Genomic DNA, 17,625 nt, shown 5'->3' with positions numbered 1-17,625 from the left:
ATTAGCTTTGTTGCCCTTCTTTGTACTCGCTCCATTTCCAGTACGTCCCTCCTGAGGACTGGTGCCCAGAACTGGACAGCATACTCCAGGTGCGGGCGGACCAGAGTCTTGTAGAGCGGGAGAATTATCGTTTTATCTCTGCAGTTGATCCCCCTTTTAATGCATGCCAATATTCTGTTTGCTTTATTAGCAGCAGCTTGGCATTGCATGCCATTGCTGAGCCTATCATCCACTAGGACCCCCAGGTCCTTTTCCATCCTAGATTCCCCCAGAGGTTCTCCCCCCAGTGTATAGATTGCATTCATATTTTTGCCACCCAAATGCATTATTTTACATTTTTCTACATTGAACCTCATTTGCCATGTAGTCGCCCACCCCATTAATTTGTTCAGGTCTTTTTGCAAGATTTCCACATCCTGCTGAGAAGTTATTGCCCTGCTTAGCTTAGTATCGTCTGCAAATACAGAGATTGAACTGTTTACCCCATCCTCCAGGTCGTTTATGAACAAATTAAATAGGATTGGTCCCAGCACAGAACCCTGGGGAACCCCACTACCCACCCCTGACCATTCTGAGTACTCCCCATTTATCACCACCCTCTGAACACGCCCTTGTAGCCAGTTTTCAATCCATGTACTCACCCTATGGTCCATGCCAACGCACCTTATTTTGTACAGTAAACGTTTATGGGGAACTGTGTCAAATGCTTTTGCAAAATCCAGATACACCACGTCTACGGGCCTTCCTTTATCTAGATGGCAACTCACCTCCTCATAGAAGGTTAATAGATTGGTTTGGCTTTATTTTATTTTTTTTTATCACTTTTATTCCTATTACAAGGAATGTAAACATCCCTTGTAATAGAAATAAGCATGACAGGTCCTCTTTTTTGAGAGATCTGGGGTCAAAAAGAACCCAAATCTCTCATTTACCTTTAAGGGCCAGTTCACACTGCTGCGTGGTGCGAGTTTGCATGTGATTCGCACCGCACTGCAGTGCAAATCACATGCTATGTCCCTGCGATGCAAATTCAGCCATACAGATAGTGTGGCTGAATTCGCATCGCATTCGGACCAAACTCGCACAGGACACTTTATTTGGTCCGCAGCAGAATTGTATCGCATGCAATACGATTCCTGTCCGAATTTGTAGATCGCACTGCGATATGCAAACAGATTTGGAGGTGTCATTACGCATATCGCATTCTTTGAAGAAGCACTGAAGTTAGTGTAAAACACACGCGTCACCTCCTGGGTTCGGACACTGTCTTTGTTGGCTGTTTATTGATATTTTTCGGAATAAAATTGTTGAAACGTTCCTGTGGTGTGCAGCTGTTCTTTTCTTCCTATTGATCGGTGGCGGGCCGGGCTTGCACCCAGTGCATTCGGACTGTAGTGACTGCTCGCCCGGAGCGGCGTCTTCCTTGTTTGAATCATTAACTTTTATGCCGCGTACACACGGTCGGACTTTTCGTCTACAAAAGTCCAACGGACGCTGACGGACTAAAGCTGGCTGGTAATCCGATCGTGTGTGGGCTTCTCCGGACTTTCAACTGACTTTTTTAGCCTCAAATCCGACGGACTTTAGATTTGAAACATGCTTCAAATCTTTACGTCGTAAGTACGACGGACCCGAAATCCGCTCGTCTGTGTGCTAGTCCGACGGACAAAAACCCATGCTAGGGCAGCTATTGGCTACTGGCTATGAACTTCCTTATTTTAGTCCAGTGTACGTCATCACGTACGAATCCGTCGGACTTTTGTGTGGTCGTGTGTAGGCAAGTCCGTTCGTAAGAAAGTCTGCCGCAAGTCCGCCGAAGGTACGTCGGAAGTCTGTCGGACAGGCTGTCGGACTTTTGTAGACGAAAAGTCCGACCGTGTGTACGCGGCATTAATTGTCACTCCCAGCAATTCGCATAGGGCAGTGTGAACTTCTGCCATGAGACATGTGAACCAAGCCTAAAAGCAAAAAAAAAAATAAAAAATTGTATTTGACATTTTGCCTTTAAAAAAAAGAAAGGGAAAAAAATCCTTTGTTAATGCCCGAGAACCGAAAGTGACGTTAGAGGTCGCTCCGGTCCTCCAAGGGCATAGACCTAAGTGGGGGCCATCTTGCCCTCACTCGACTTCCTGCTAAGCCATCAGCCACATTGGATCGCTCTGGTAAGCTCGAAAACAACCGGGAAGTGGTGGGGGGCACCTCTCCTGCCGCCTATAAAAGTAATCCCACGGCAAATCTGCCAGTGGAACCACTTTTATTCTGTAGAGAATCGCCCACAGTAAACAACCATATCAGGGTTATGGCAACTAGCTGTCAAAGTAATGACCTATATATACCGTGGGTGGTTGGGAATAGACTCTGCCTGACCCAGAATGGGCGCTGGAGTCACATGGGGCACCAGCTTCCAATTGGACAGCTGTCTCCTTGGGACCGCAGGAAGTTATAGAGGAACCAAGTTCCTCACTATCTTTCCCCTTCTGCATTGGTCAAGCTCCACCTCCAGTGGGGAGTACATACTGCCTACATGTGAGCTTCTGAGCCTCTCCTTTTGTTTGGAAATAGCAGAGCACGTTAGGTGCGGTCATGTACCCTGCACGCTACACATCCCATCGTCCATCCTGGAAGTGAGCAAGGGAGGGTGACTACTTTCCTACCATGGAGAACCAACGTAGCCACCCTCTAATAGAAAGTTGGGTCACAGCATAAAATAAAGGGCTTTGGAGGAGGCTGAGAACAATAGAAGAAACATTTTTTTTTTGAGTAAGGCCCCCTTCACACGGGTTGTCCAATCAGGTCGACCTGTCAGTTTTTCAAGTGGACCTGACCCGGCATTGTCCTCTATGTAGTGGCGGATATCAGTGGACACATGTCTACTGACACCCGCCGCCATCCAGTCCGATCCTATCCACTAAAAACAGACGGATGGTGGTCCTATTTTCCATCTGTCCATCAGATCGGATGGAAAGAGACAGGTGGTACATTTCCATCCGATTGCCCCATAGATGAGAACGAGACTGTGTCCGTGTCTGCTCTGCATAGCGGACCTGTCATCCACCTGCTCAGTGGGGATCAGTGGAGAGATCTCACGCTGAGCAAGCAGATTCCGCATAGTGGATGAGCCCATGTGAAAGGGGCCTTCAAGTATAACTGAAGGCACAACTTTTTTTTTGTTCGTGTTGGATGGAGAGTGAGGGATTAAAACGCCTGTCAGATTTTATTGCTGTCTGTGAAACGAAAATCAGACGTTGAGTTCACATCCAACAAAAATGTAATAGTCTGCACATCCAGCTTTTGTCTGACGAAAAAGCAAAATTGGCTGTCAAAAGCGCCGTACTAACGATCCGAAAATCGGCAGACAGCTTGTCGTACAAATTTTTCTGGCCTTTTTTTGCGCGTTTTTATGCACGATTTTGGCACGTTTTAGTGCACGACTTGCATGCATTTATACAGCAATTTAATAAATAAATAATAAACCCCTAACTCTGAAAAAAAAAAAAAAAAAAAAAAGCTAAACACCCTAACACATAATAAATAAATAATAATTATTAACTTTTTTTGTTTGTTTGGGTGTTTATTATTATTAACAATCATTTATTGAATATTTTTTAAGGTTAGTGTTATGTATCATTACGTATTATTAATGTATTTTTTATTTATGATGATTTTTAGTTATTTTTACATTTATTTATTCACATGGTATTATTATTTTATTTTTTTAATTTGAGCAGAAAATCATGCAAAAAAAAAAACGCACCACAAAATGCAAAAAGACGTGCAAATGACGCGTCTCCATCTATTTCTATGGGAATAAAAATGTGCCAAAAACGCTCAAATCTGCCCCGATTCGAGCTTCAGACGTTTGGCGTACAGATGTGAACCATCTCCGTAGAGAATAATTGCCTTTTTTTTTTTTTCTCCGTCCTCCAGCATTTTGGAGCTTCAAGCTACAAAACACTGAGGTGTAAATGGGGCCAGAAAGTGAAAGTAAAAGGAAATCCTACATTTTGGGTTGTCACCAAACAACAATAGAAGGGAAATCTTCTGGTGGGGGGGTCACTAGGTCTGGTGACAACCAGGCATTTCCTCTCACTTTGGAGGGATTTCCTCTCACTTCCTGTTTTGTCTATGGGACAAGAAGTGAAGGGAAATCTCCCAAATGGGACACAGATGGCAAAAAAACCCCCAAAAATCTGACAGGGGGTATGTTTTTGCCTTTAGTTGTATTGTACAGAGTACATGGTGGAATAGCTATGATTGTAAAGCAGTTTAGTGTCCCTCTCTGTCAGGAATGTGTAATGTAGATGTATTTCCTGTGTGGTTGGAGCAGGCAGCGCCCACCTCACACACAAACACACAGCGCCGCTCTGCGCCCGGGGATGACACAAGACGTCTGTCGGAGGCGCGCGCACGCTGGGAACGGCGCGTGACTAGGGGGGGTGCCTCGTGAACGAGCCCGGAGCGAGTTGTGAGCGGAAACTCCGGAGTGTGTCAGACGTCTCCCGGGCCGGTGTTCGGCCCACACAGCATGGCCTCCTCTATGGAGGTGTTCGGTCTACCGGAGGAGGAGGTGAGGGCGGGGACAGCGGAGTGGAGGGGGCGGGGAGTGGTGTGACTGGCCTGTGGTGACCGCTCTGTGCCTGTCACTGACCTGAGTTGTATGAGGAGGGCGGGGTCATAGGTCACTGTGTTCTGCTCTGATTATAATCTGATGGTTACTAATGAGGAATGTGATGTCATTATTGGATTATGGGGCAACCTGTGGCTGCTGGACATGTACAACTCATAGCAAGCGCTCGTCGCACCGCCAACCTTTCCATCATGGAGGATGGGAGTGATCCGCAGTTTACGGGACGGTTTTGGAAGTTGATATATACACATATATACACTCACCGGTAAGGATGAGCTCCGGCGTGTTCGCACAGCCCACATGCCGAGACCGCCAGGAAGTCGGCAATGCGCTGCGCTAATCACAGGCAGTGTAACATGTGATGTCTTTGAAAGAAATAAAAGAATTACAAAAAAAAAAAAATCACAGGCAGTGAGACATTTCCCGATCTCTGCAGCCGCACATCGGGAAAAGGTCTCACCGCCTGTGATTAGCGCAATGCCGACTTCCTGGCGGGCTCTGCACTGGGGCTGTGCGAAGACGCCGGAGCTCATCCTTAGTAGTCATAATGGGATGGTCAGCAATAATACTCAGGAAGGCCGTGGTGTTTAAGCAATGATCAATAGGTACTAAGAGGCCCGAAGTGTGCCAAGAAAACATCCCCCACACCACCACCAGCCTGAACCGTTGATACAAGGCAGGTTGGATCCATGCTTTTGTGTTGTTTACACCAGATTCTTACCCTACTATCTGAATGTCACAGCTGAAATCGAGACTCATCAGACCAGGCAACGTTTTTCCAATCTTCTATTGTCCAATTTTGGTGAGCTTGTGCGAATTGTAGACTCGGTTTCCTGCTCTTAGCTGACCGGAAGAAGACCACCCAGTTTGGTCTTCTTTCAGAAACTGCAAACAAAAATTATTTTCAAATTTTAAGTATTTTTTCATTTGTTTTTGCAAAGAACTAAAAAACCCAGTGGAGATTAAATACCACCAAAAAAGCTCTATCTGTCTCAAAAAAGGATAAAAATGTCATGTGGGTACAGTATAGCATGACCACGCAATTGTCATTCAAAGTGTGAGAGCGCTGAAAGCTGAAAATTGGCCTGGGCAGGAAGGAGGTGAAAGTGCCCGGTATTGAAGTGATTAAAGTTGACCTTTTGTAACATGTTGCATCCATATTCCGGGTTTAACATGTAACATGTTTTGACAGCGAGCTAGGGATTTTCACCCCCTGCTTGGCTGCGTCATTCATTTACAGTGTTCTGTAAATGTGAAAACTACAAGTACCAACATTCTTTGCGGCTGTCAGCTTGTAGTTCTCAATGAACTACCAGGGCACTGTTGAGCTTCCTGTCATTCAGTAACTTCCCATATGAGAGGTACAGGCAGACAGTCTGCTGGCCGTGCCATTACACTCACAATCTGCTGATCGTGGGTGCAATGCTTTACAGATTCCTAACAAAAAAAAAAATTATGCACATTTTTTTTTGACCTGCAAAAAGATGTGTATTTTTTTTTTTTTTTTGTAAATGTGAACTTATCCTTTAAAATAGAAACAAAAGACAAAATGTTTTTGTACAGATATAAAAAGACAACTTAAATACCTTGTTTATCTATTATAAGTGATCACATATTCTCTGTTCTTAGCTGCATATGACAAAAACATAAGAGAAAGAGTTCTCTAAAAGAGGGTCAGCAGGGAACACTGATGTTGATACAGATCAGCTTTATTTATTACCAAATAGTAAACCAAATTAAATACAAAAGAAAGTGAAAAAACCAGCAATAATGACTGACGGTTACCACAAACCAGTTAAAATGGGACAACGTTGTCACAAGGGGTAATTAAAAACATATGGGAGCCGCGGCTTCACATCCACTCATACACGTCATACACATCTCTAAGTTGTAAATAAGGTATAGTGAGCTAAATGATATAATGAAGATTAAGTATTGCTGACCTATTAAAGTACCAGTCATATGTAGCAGTTGGCAAAAAAGTGTTTTAGAAAGTCCTGTATAATGGGGGCAGGTCATATATCAATAGCAGAGATGTGGGTGGATGGACAATCTGGCAATTAATGAGGTATATTGTGGTTCAATTTAGATGAATCGATCTGCTGAGGGGTAAGCAATGCCCAGTTATTGCACACATTGTATGTATAGCAGCTGTTTAGATGGCAAATCAGATCATGTCCCGGTTCCAGCAGATAGATATAAATTGTGCAGTTCAAGTAGCAAAATATATGTCCATGGAGACAAGTATAGGAGGTGCAAACAATACTGACATACTTTTATAAAGACGCTGAATGAAATGGGAGGATCTCACCAGCCTCAGTAGCTCTGTCGTCAGGTTTGCAGTAAGTCCTCAGTCCGCAGTTCCTAAGTCTCTACATGGATAGGTGCCGCTGTAATAAGCGGATAAATGCCAAGATGAAGGAACCGTTTGTTGATGAAGCCGCCGTAAGGCAGGTGTCTCAGTATGGAGAGATGTTGATGGAGGAGACAAGCATCAGCTGTTGAGTTGTGCAGGAATAGACCGGATCGAATAGTACAGGTCGGATTGCCAGGTCGAATTGCCAGATCGAATAGCGCGCGGCTCCCAGTGACGTGCTGACGTCACACCGCTGACGCGTTTCACCAGCCATAGCTGCATATGAGCTGGAGGAGGAGAAACAGCAGCAAACTGACCTTCCCAGTGAATGGATGTGCAGGGGGCAGTGTCAGGACAAGTCTGACCATTGGAGGAGTTCCCATAGCTAGAGAATTGACCAGTGTGTGTTTCCCTGATTAGTGTGGTAGTACATGGTACCAGGAGGCACATATCAGGAATATAAATGTTGGGTTTACATACTCTTTACCACATAATACATTTACCATATAATTAGCAGAGACCCCAGAGAATGAAATGGCTGTCGTTGCAATATTTTATGTCAAACTGTATTTGCGCAGCGATCTTTTAAATGCAATTTTTAATTTTTTTAATACATTTCAATGGATTAAAAAAAAAACAAAACCAGTAAAGTTAGCACAATTTTTTTTCTATAATGTCAAAGATGATGTTACGCCGAGTAAATAGATGCCTAGCATGTCATGCTTTAAAATTGCGCGCGCTCGTGGAATAGCGACAAACTACAGTACCTAAAAATCTCCATAGGCGATGCTTTAAACATTTTTACAGGTTACCTGTTTAGAGTTACAGAGAAGGTCTAGTGCTGAAATTCTTTATCTCGCTCTAACGTTCGTGGTGATACCTCACATGTGTGGTTTGAAAACGGTTTACATATGTGGGCGCAACTTTAATTACTTTTATTCCTTTTACAAGGAATGTAAACATCTCTTGTAATAGAAATAAGCATGACAGGTCCTCTTTTTTTTGAGAGATCTGGGCTCAAAAAGACCATAGATTTCTCATTTACCTGTTTAAAATGTGCCTTTACAGAGGTTGTTGTATACCCTCCTGTATGATTTGTACCTATAGGTAAGCCTAGAATAAGGCTTTCCTATAGGCAGGGTGGATAAAAAAGCGATGATGTAAAACAATTTTTTTTTTTTTAAATCTGATTTTTTTAATTTAAATCATTTTTATTTATTTATTTTTTTAATCACATTTATTTTAATAAAATGCTTTTGGAGTAAAAATCTATCTAAAGATAGATTTCTATTTATCCATTTGCCGACCGCCGCACGCCGATGTATATCATAAATTTGAGGAAGGATATCGTTGTTATGGCAGCAGCTAGCTGCCATAATCCCGGTATCACAGTTTTCGGCCGGCGGTCGGCTACAAGATAAAAGTGGTCCCGCCGCGATTCGGTGCCCTCCGCCGCTTACCGGAGCCATCAGGTGCGGCGGAGGCGATCACGTCCTGTCAGTGGCAGTGCATGGAGACGAGTGAGGGTAAGATGGCTCCCACCCGTCTCCATGACACTGCAGGGTGGAAGCGACATCATAACGTCACTTCCGCCCATGCCTCTTAAAGGCGCATTTTTTTCAATGTCATTTTTTCAAATGACATTTTTTATTTATTTATTTTTTTAAATTGCATTTAAGTCCAAATATGAGATCTGAGGTCTTTTTGACCCCAGATCTCATATTTAAGAGGTCCTGTCATGCTTTTTTCTATTACAAGGGATGTTTACATTCCTTGTAATAGGAATAAAAGTGATCCAATTTTTTTTTTTTTTTTAAACAGTGAAAAATTAAATAAAATAAAAGTAAAATAAATAAGAAAAAAACCCCAATTTTTTTAAAGCGCCCTGTCCCGACGAGCTCGCGCGCAGAAGCGAATGCATACGTGAGTAGTGCCCGCATATGAAAACGGTGGTCAAATCACACGTGAGGTATCACTGCGACCGGTAGAGCGATAGCAATAATTATAGCCCTAGACCTCCTCTGTAATGCAAAACATGCAACCTGTAGAATTTTTTAAACGTCACCTATGGAGAATTTTAAGGGTAAAAGTTTGACGCCATTCCACGAGCGGGCGCAATTTTGAAGCGTGACATGTGTATCAATTTACTTGGTGTCACACTATATTGCACAATATAATATAGTGCCACAAGTTTACGCAGCGCTTTGCAACTTGAGGGTAGACAGTACAAATACAATACACTTTAATACAGGAGGAAACAGAGGGCCCTGCTCCTTAGAGCTTACAATCTAAGAGGGAAGGTCCAGAGGTCCAAGAGGTAATAACTGTGGGGGATGTGCTGATGAAGAAAATAAATGTACAGTTGTTAGGTGGGGGCCCCATAGGCTTCTCTGAAGAGATGAGTTTTCAGGGATCCTCGGGAAGTGGACAAATTAGGAGAAAGTCGGACAGATTGGGGTAGAGCATTCCAGAGGATGGGAGAGGCTTGGGAGAAGTCCTGAAGGCGAGTATGGGATGAGGTGACAAGGGAGTTACAGAGCAGGAGGTCTTGGAGGAGTGAAGAGAATGGTTAGGTTGGTGTTTTTAGATTAGGTTAGTGATATAGCTGGGGGTCAAGTTGTGGATAGCTTTGTAAATTATTGTTAGTATCTTGAATTTAATTCGTTGGTAGAGTGGCAGCCAATGGAGGGATTGGCAGAGGGGTATAGCAGACACTAAGTGGTTTGTAAGGTGGATGAGCCTGGCAGCAGCGTTCATGATGGACTGAAGTGGGGATAGCCTATTTAGAGGTAAGCCAATGAGGAGTGAGTTGCAGTAGTCAAGCGATAACCAGGGAGTGGATTAGAAGCTTTGTGGTGTCAATGGATAGGAAGGGGTGTATCTTGGAGATGTTGCGGAGGTCGAGGCGGCAAATTTTGGATAGCGATAGGATGTTAGGTTGAAAGATTAGTTGAGAAGTCCAGGATTACACCTAGGACCTTGGCACGGGGGGACAAGTTGATAGTTGAGCCGTAGATATTGACAGAGAAATCAGGGAATCTGAGGTTAGTACAGCGATCTCCTCTGCTGTTCTATTGTGTTCTGCCAGGGGGGCGGCCCCCTCGTCAGAACACATTGGCTGAGATTGCTGATCGGGAGCCGATCGGCAGACCATTGACCATTGTTGACAATTTACAGTCAACACTGTGTCTTTTAATACTTAGCCACTATAGAGTGATTTGGTAGAGCACTATTTGACATATGGGTAGCTTCACTGGCCCCTTCACATCTTCTTTCTTTCTACATTTACAGTCATGTCGCTTCAGAAGCCGGCTGAATGGCTGGCTTCTGTCGGACCGACTCCAGTACACATGGGTCCGATGTTGGCCGGTTTCTATTGAATTGGGTGGCATTGGCCAGGTTGATAGAAACCAGCCAACATTCGATCTGTGTATACAGCAAGGCATGCCTGAGAAAGGTCTGCCGATCGGCACCAGACTGGTGTGTTCTGGCGAGGAAGTCGTCCTCATGTCAAAACACAATAGCTCAGCAGGGGAGATCGCTGTACTAACCTCGTATTGTTAGTACAGCGGCTCCTCTTGAGCTCTTTATTTTTTTTGATTTTTTTTTTTCGTTCAGCCTGCTGGATGAAAAGAAACTATAAGTGTGTACTAGGCTTAAGACCAGCTCTTTTATATTTGTGACAAGAAAAAAATCATTTTAGAAGAGAAGTTCACCTTTCTGAACAAGTTACCCCCCCCCCTCCATAGTGGGTGTGGTATGATACAAACGCACCAGCCCCCGCCCCTCCCTGAGTCCCCATTTTGAGAGCGAGCGGGTGATCTTCCCCTCCCCCAGCTCGCTGTCACAATCTAAAGAAAAACGTGTTCAGTGAATGCGAAAACTATAAGTACTGACAGCCTCTGCAGCTGTTGGTTTGTAGTTCTCAATGAACTGCCTGTCATAGTGTAACTGTCTGTCCATATCGGAGCTACAGACAGACGGCTACACAGACAATATATGAGTGGTTCCACACTATGGACAATATTTACATAGCTGCTGACTCCACTGGAACAACTACCGAGGTGGAGTCAGAATCAAGTAGGAATTGTAGAGTGGGTGTGGCGCTGCTTATGATAAAAAAAATTAATTATGTACACTACAATATTTGCCTCAGCAAGAATGTGAAAAACACGTAGAAAATATGTGCCCAGTCCTGCTTGGTCTGGTTATTACACAAAAATATGTGCTGCTGAAATGTTATGAAAGGTATTGTATATATGAACTCAATACCACGTGTAACTTCAGTAAACATTTATGATGCAATAAAGCAAATGTGCCATAGACTAATTTAAATATTAAATAAAGATTAAATTCATATAGTAGTGCAAAAAAACATTAAAATGACAAGTGTTGTAATTCATAAATTCATTAGGGCCAGTTCACACCATAAAAATGCAGTCCAGATGCTTTTCTGCATGTGCGTTGTTGAGGTGTTTTTGATGCATTCCAGTGCTGTTTTTCCTCCTCCTTTTTTTTTCTTAACCTTTCATAATTGCGTGTGTGTTCCAGTGCGTTTTTGATGCGTTTTACGGTGTTTCAGTACATTCAAGTGTAGGAAAAATGCAGCATGTTCTACTTTTTTTTTCTGGAGTGCACTGAAACTGCAAGCAGTGGTGTGAACTATGCCATTGAAGACTGTATAAGCTACTTTCCATGCGTTTTTGATGCAGAAAAAAAAAAGCACTGGACTGCATGTGGTGTGAACTGGCCCTTAGTGATTCAGCAAAAATTGACATGTGTAAAAGGTTATTGATATGGTGCTGCAAGGGATCACTTAGATATAGTGCTGCACTTGCTAATGTACATTTATTGTCTTGAAACATGTATGATGTAATGAAATTATGGCTTTCCCTTTGAAAATAAAGAATTTAAAGATATAGTGCTGCAAAAAATCACCAAAACCATGCAGTTTGCTGGCGTCTCCACACGTGCTTGGAGGTGGAGGAATGCTGCCTATGACCCCCAAGAACACTATCCCCACCGTCAAACATGGAGGTGGAAACATCATGCTTTGGGGGTGTTTTTCTGCTAAGGGGACAGGACAACTTCTCCACATCAAAGGGACGATGGGCGGGGCCATTTACAGTCAAACCTTTGGTGAGATCCATCTTCCCTCAGTCAGGGCATTGAAAATGGGTTGTGGATGGGTATTCCAGCATGACAATGACTCAAAACACAGCCAAGGCAACAAAGACTGGCTCAAGAAGAAGCCACCACCTGTGACAGTAATAGGTGGTGACAGGTACTCTTTATGGAGGGATCAGGGTCTAAAACACCCCCGATCCCTCCTTTGCACTTCAAAGTATTCAGATCGCTGAACATGGTGATTCTGAATACTGTGTATTTTTTTAAAACCGGTGCCATTGGCAGCCGAGTAAACGGGAAGTGAGGTCATGACGTCACTTCTGCGTTTACGATTAGGAGGCTTTGTTCCCGCCCGCCCCCAGCCGCCGGAGGCAGCCGATTGGTCTCCGGGCCTCCCGATGGCATGGGAGGCCCGGTAAGAGCGGCGGGAGGGGGGATGTCCCCTCCCGCTCCTCCGGTATAACAGCTGAGCGGCTTTTAGCTGCATCGGTTGTTATACTCGGATAGCCGATCGCCTGCCGTAAAAAACGGTACCGGGATGATGCCTGCAGCTGCGGGTATCATCCCGGTATAACCCCCGAAAGCCGAGTACGCACGTATGCGTACGCTCGGCGGGAAGGGGTTAACCTTGAAATAACGTGATTTGGCAGGAGCTCTTTTGAGTCATGGGGAATATAAATTATAATTATAAGCACTATGAATTCTTTTAACCTATAGCTGTTAAACCTATCAAATATACAGGAGCCACCCAGTTTTGTTTATTTTCTACCCATTTATAATACTTTATTTATTTTTTAATTTATATTAAGCATATTAATCCAAGAAACATAGGAGCACTGCATGTTTTGTTTTGTCCTGGTTTTCCCTCACACTATATGATAGCACTACAAAGTTAAAGGTACAGAGGTTTCATTCTTGATCAAGTTATGCGACAGTGCTGTACACGTGGTTTTATTCCAGTTCGTTGCTTGATTTTAATTATTTTTATAGCACTGGAAACATATCATTTGAGTTTATCCTTTTATGTGTTATAATAGTAAATCCTTTAGCAGAAAATAAAATAAATTTACATTGTGCGGAGGGGATAAAAATGTTTATTTGCTAACAAAAAGAGGAAACTTATTCTATTATTTTATTTTCCTGTGGCTGCATAGACAGCAGAATTTTGCAAGTTGGACATCATGTGATTGGGACAGGACTTGCAGGGAAACGGGAATTGACAGACATGTTACTAAGTGAAAGAGTACTGCAGGGCATGGAAGACTCAAGAAGAACTATGCTTTTGCTCATATTAGAAGAGTTGTCAGTGTAGGGGTATTATATTTAGGGTTGCACCGATACCACTTTTATAAGACCGAGTACAAGTACTGATACTTTTTTCAAGTACTCGCCGATACTGATACTTTTTTTTTAATGTCATGTGACAGTGGCACTAATATGCAGCACTGATGAGGCGTGGACTGTCAGTAGTTTTTAGTTTTTGTTTACAATTTTATTTTTTACAATTTTTTTTTATTTTATTATTTTGTAATATATATATATATATATATATATATATTACAATGCTTTCTTTTTTTGGGGGTGGGGGGGGGAGTGGACAGTCCCGACAGTGTGTTTTTTTTTGTTTTTATAATAATTTTATATTACGTTTCCTTTTTATTTTTCTATTCAACCCTATTGGGGGGGAGGGGGGCTTTGGTGAGATGTCCCCGGACATTTGCCTTTTGAGATATGGAAAGGGACTGAGGATAGAGATTCCCCAGTCCCTTTCTCAGCAGCCTCAGCCGCAATGGACATTAGACAGAAGCTCCTCTTTTCATTCATAAACTGAAGCATCGTAAACACAGTTTACGATGCTCAGTTATGAATGGACAGAGTCACTGACTGCTCATTCAGAAAAGGAAGGAGCCGGTAAATGACATATTTACCGACTCCTTCCTCTGCTCTCCATCCTGAAAGATCTGGGACAGGGGAGGGGTGGAGGAGGATAGGGACTGGAGGAGCACACGGAGGAGGGGTGGGGGACGGGAGGTTGGGGCCAGAGGAGCACACAGAGGGGGACCAGCAGAGGAGACGGGGGACCAGAGGAGCACAGAGGATGTCACAGAGGGGAGCTGCAGGAGGATACAGGGGACACTCAGGGATGATCGTGGGGGAAGTTATAATCACCGATCTCCCTGTGTAGCTTTCAATAAAGCATCTGGAAGCCATGGAGGGAAGTGGAGGAGAAGCGGTTGTCAGCTGCTTTATTGAAAGCAACACAGGGAGATCGGTGATTATAACTTCCCCTAACGCCACACCGATCATCCGTGAGTGTCCAGGTATCGGACTAGGCATCAGGAGCATTGGTACAAGTACTCCTGCAAAAACTCAGTACCGATACTAGTATCGGTGCAACCCTAATTGTATTGCTACTTGTATTATTGTGTGATATTTTATCTGCTGATTTACTGCTTTTGGAGAAGTGCTCCTTTTCTTTTGACATTTTGCTGTCACTTTCTAAAAACACTTTATTTTCAACCCTGACATTTTGAAGCATCTTTTTTTCCCTATTCCCAGTCTCTTGGAGCATTAATTAAGTGGAAAGGGTGTTGTGCACCTACACAACTAAAGCAGGACATAAACTCTAACTTTTGTCCAGTTCCTGAGTACGTCCAGTTCAACGTCCCTTGGTTGAAAAATCAAAGGAGGGAAAATTGTCAGCCAAAAAGCAGCTGCTTGTAGGTGAATGCAGCCGCTGCCCTGGGTATCTTAGCAGGGCAGGTCCACTTGTAAACATACAATAGGCACAGGGGGGGGATTCTTCCATCTATGCTGTATGGCCTGCTGGCCGAACAAAATATATCTGCGTATGGCCAAGTTAACACTGAGCATGTTTATGAAAAAGGCTTGTGAGCAAAAAAAACCCTGACATTTTTTATGCTCTTAAAGGATAAGTTCACTTTAAAAAAAAATAAAATAAATGCACATTTTTTTGCAGGTAAAAAAAATGTGCATTTATTATTTTTTGTTGCAGGAGTCTCTAAAGCATTGCACCAGCGATCAGCAGATCACTGATGCCATGCAGGTCTCCGGCAGACCCGTCATGCCCCGTACACACGATAGGATTTTCCGACGGAAAATGTTCTATGGGAGCTTGTTGTCGGAAATTCCAACTGTGTGTAGGCTCCATCGGACATTTTCCATCGGAATTTCCGTCACACAAAATTTGAGATTTGGATCTCAAATTTTCCAATAGCCGCACTGGCTATTGAACTTCATTTTTCTCGGCTCGTCGTACGTCACCATGTTCTTGACGTTCTGAATTTCCGACAAGATATGTGTGATTTTGGATTTTGTTGTCGGAAAATCCTATCGTGTGTACAGGGCATAAGTGTATCGACCTTGCTCGGAAGCCAATACATTCTGACAGGAAGACTCAGTAAACTACCACAGCACCGTGGTAGTTCATTGAAAACTACAAGCCGACAGCTTCAAAGGCTGCCAGACCTTGTAGTAATTTTCCATTCACAGAGGACTGTGAATGAGTAAAGGGCCGGGTCGGGGGAGCCCCTCACGGCTGCATCTTTTTTGAATTGTGGCAGCAAACGCGGGGAGAAGATTCCGGTCTGCTGTTACAGCAGGGATCGTGGGGGCCAGTTTATTCATACGACGTTAAACCCTGAATATGGGTGTAACATGTTCTGAAAGGTGAAATTCTTCTTTATGTGATTCCTTTCTTACTTTTTCAGATACAGCCTCTCTTACACAATACGTTGCTGAAAAGCGAGCTTCCACATCATCCCCAATATTCCTCTAGCAGGCTCATAAAGCAAAACTACGAGGCTCAATAATTCAGTTGAAAGAGGGAGAGAGAACAGAATATATTTCCTCTCTCCCAGCGCCTAGAACATTTAGAATCTGAATGGAAGTCACAACCATTGCCATCATTATGCAAATAAGTTAGCCTTACTAAGGTCAAATTTTCTTTTGAACTTTAAGTGGAAAAACAGATTAATTGGACCAAGTGCAAATTTTTTGCCAGGGCAAATAAACCTGGCTCCACGTTGGCCAATTTTCTAAATTCTAAAACCAAAGCCACATGCCAATTAAATTGCACCTGCCTGATAAAACAATTTCTGCTAATCCATCTACCATAGTGAAACAATTTGCAAACTTTCTTTCTAAACGATATCAGAAACCTGTCTACCTTCTTCTCTTGCTGATAAGCTGTTTGGTGAAACCTTACTTAAAAAGTATTCAGAAACCTTGCTCCTAGAGCTAGCAAATGAATATAACTACATTCAAACCTTCGTCGCTTTTCTCTAATGGCCCACATTGCTAAGATCCTGAAGCCTGGGAAGGCTCTATTAGGTCCACATAATTATAGACTGAATTTCCTATTAAATGTAGATATAAAACAAATCTTTTCAGACTTCGCATGTTTTTAGAGATGCTAATTCCGAAATACCTATACCCTGTACACACGATCGGACATTGATCGGACGTTCCGACAACAAAATCCGTGGATTTTTTCCCGACGGATGTTGGGTCAAACTTGTTTTGCATACATACGGTCGCACAAAGTTGTCGGAATTTCCAATCGCCAAGAACGCGGTCACGTACACCACGTACGACGAGACTATAAAAGGGCAGTTCAGAACCAAGCGCGGCACCCTTTGGGCTCCTTTTGCTAATCTCATGTTAGTAAAAGTTTGGTTAAAGACGATTCACGCTTTTTCAGACTCGTGGCTTTCAGATCGTTTTCTGCTGTTCAGTTTGTGCTTGTGGGTTTGTATCTGGTCTTCAGTGCATGCAGCGAGTACAATTGACTTGTCATTGTGTTCGTTACTGATTTTCAGGTCGCTCTTCATAGGCCTTGCTGTTGTTCAGTGCGTTCTGTTACTTCATTCTGAGCAGCCGACCGTTTTCTAGCCATGTTGCGTATATGTACTCCTCGTAGAGTTTGTGCTGTGCGGGGGCTTGATGTTGGGGTCCTTACCTTGACACAAGTCCAGTCCATGAACAGGGTGGGGAGGAGTTCATGGACCAAAAATTGGTTGCTCCAGCGGGACCAGTTCTGTCACATGCCTTTGCTCCGTGAGATCCGTGAGAATAATCCTGATGATTTCAGGAACTTTCTCAGGATGATGGACCCCGTATTTCACCGTTTGCTGGCTTTGCCGACCCCCTATATCAGCAGGCAGGATACCTGCATGAGGCAAGCCATCACTCCGGAGCAGAGGCTAGTCGCCACCCTGCGGTACTTGGCGACGGGGAGAAGCCTGCAGGACCTCAAGTTCTCGACAGGCATCTCCCCCCCAGGCTCTGGGGATCATTATCCCAGAGACCTGTTCTGCCATCATCCAGGTCCTGCAGGAGTATATGAAGGTAAGATTTTTATCCTTTAACATCACATTTTATTGTATTTAATGTTTACTAATGTAATGTTTTTCTTTCCTCATTCCCTAATTACCATGATTATAATATGCTGTGAATGTCCCCTTTGTCCTCATGCATGCTGGATTTTTATGTA

At 43.4% G+C, this 17,625-nt stretch overlaps 1 protein-coding gene across 2 annotated transcripts in view; it reads left to right on the top strand.

Moving 5' to 3' along the window:
• Nucleotides 1-4,356: 4,356 nt before the first annotated feature.
• The window catches only part of NEDD4 (NEDD4 E3 ubiquitin protein ligase), a 319,479-nt gene continuing 306,210 nt past the window's right edge, over nucleotides 4,357-17,625 (top strand). The window contains exon 1 of one of the 2 annotated variants that reach the window (XM_073618773.1): nucleotides 4,357-4,567. In XM_073618773.1, coding sequence (XP_073474874.1) covers nucleotides 4,526-4,567 — 42 coding nt within the window. In that variant the 5' untranslated portion in view covers nucleotides 4,357-4,525. The remainder of the gene's footprint in view (nucleotides 4,568-17,625) is intronic. The other variant, XM_073618772.1, reaches the window with a different exon arrangement.

The sequence above is a fragment of the Aquarana catesbeiana genome, linkage group LG03 (assembly GCF_042186555.1).
Source record: "Aquarana catesbeiana isolate 2022-GZ linkage group LG03, ASM4218655v1, whole genome shotgun sequence".
NCBI lineage: Eukaryota > Metazoa > Chordata > Amphibia > Anura > Ranidae > Aquarana > Aquarana catesbeiana.
This window is presented reverse-complemented; position numbering and strand designations above follow the sequence as displayed.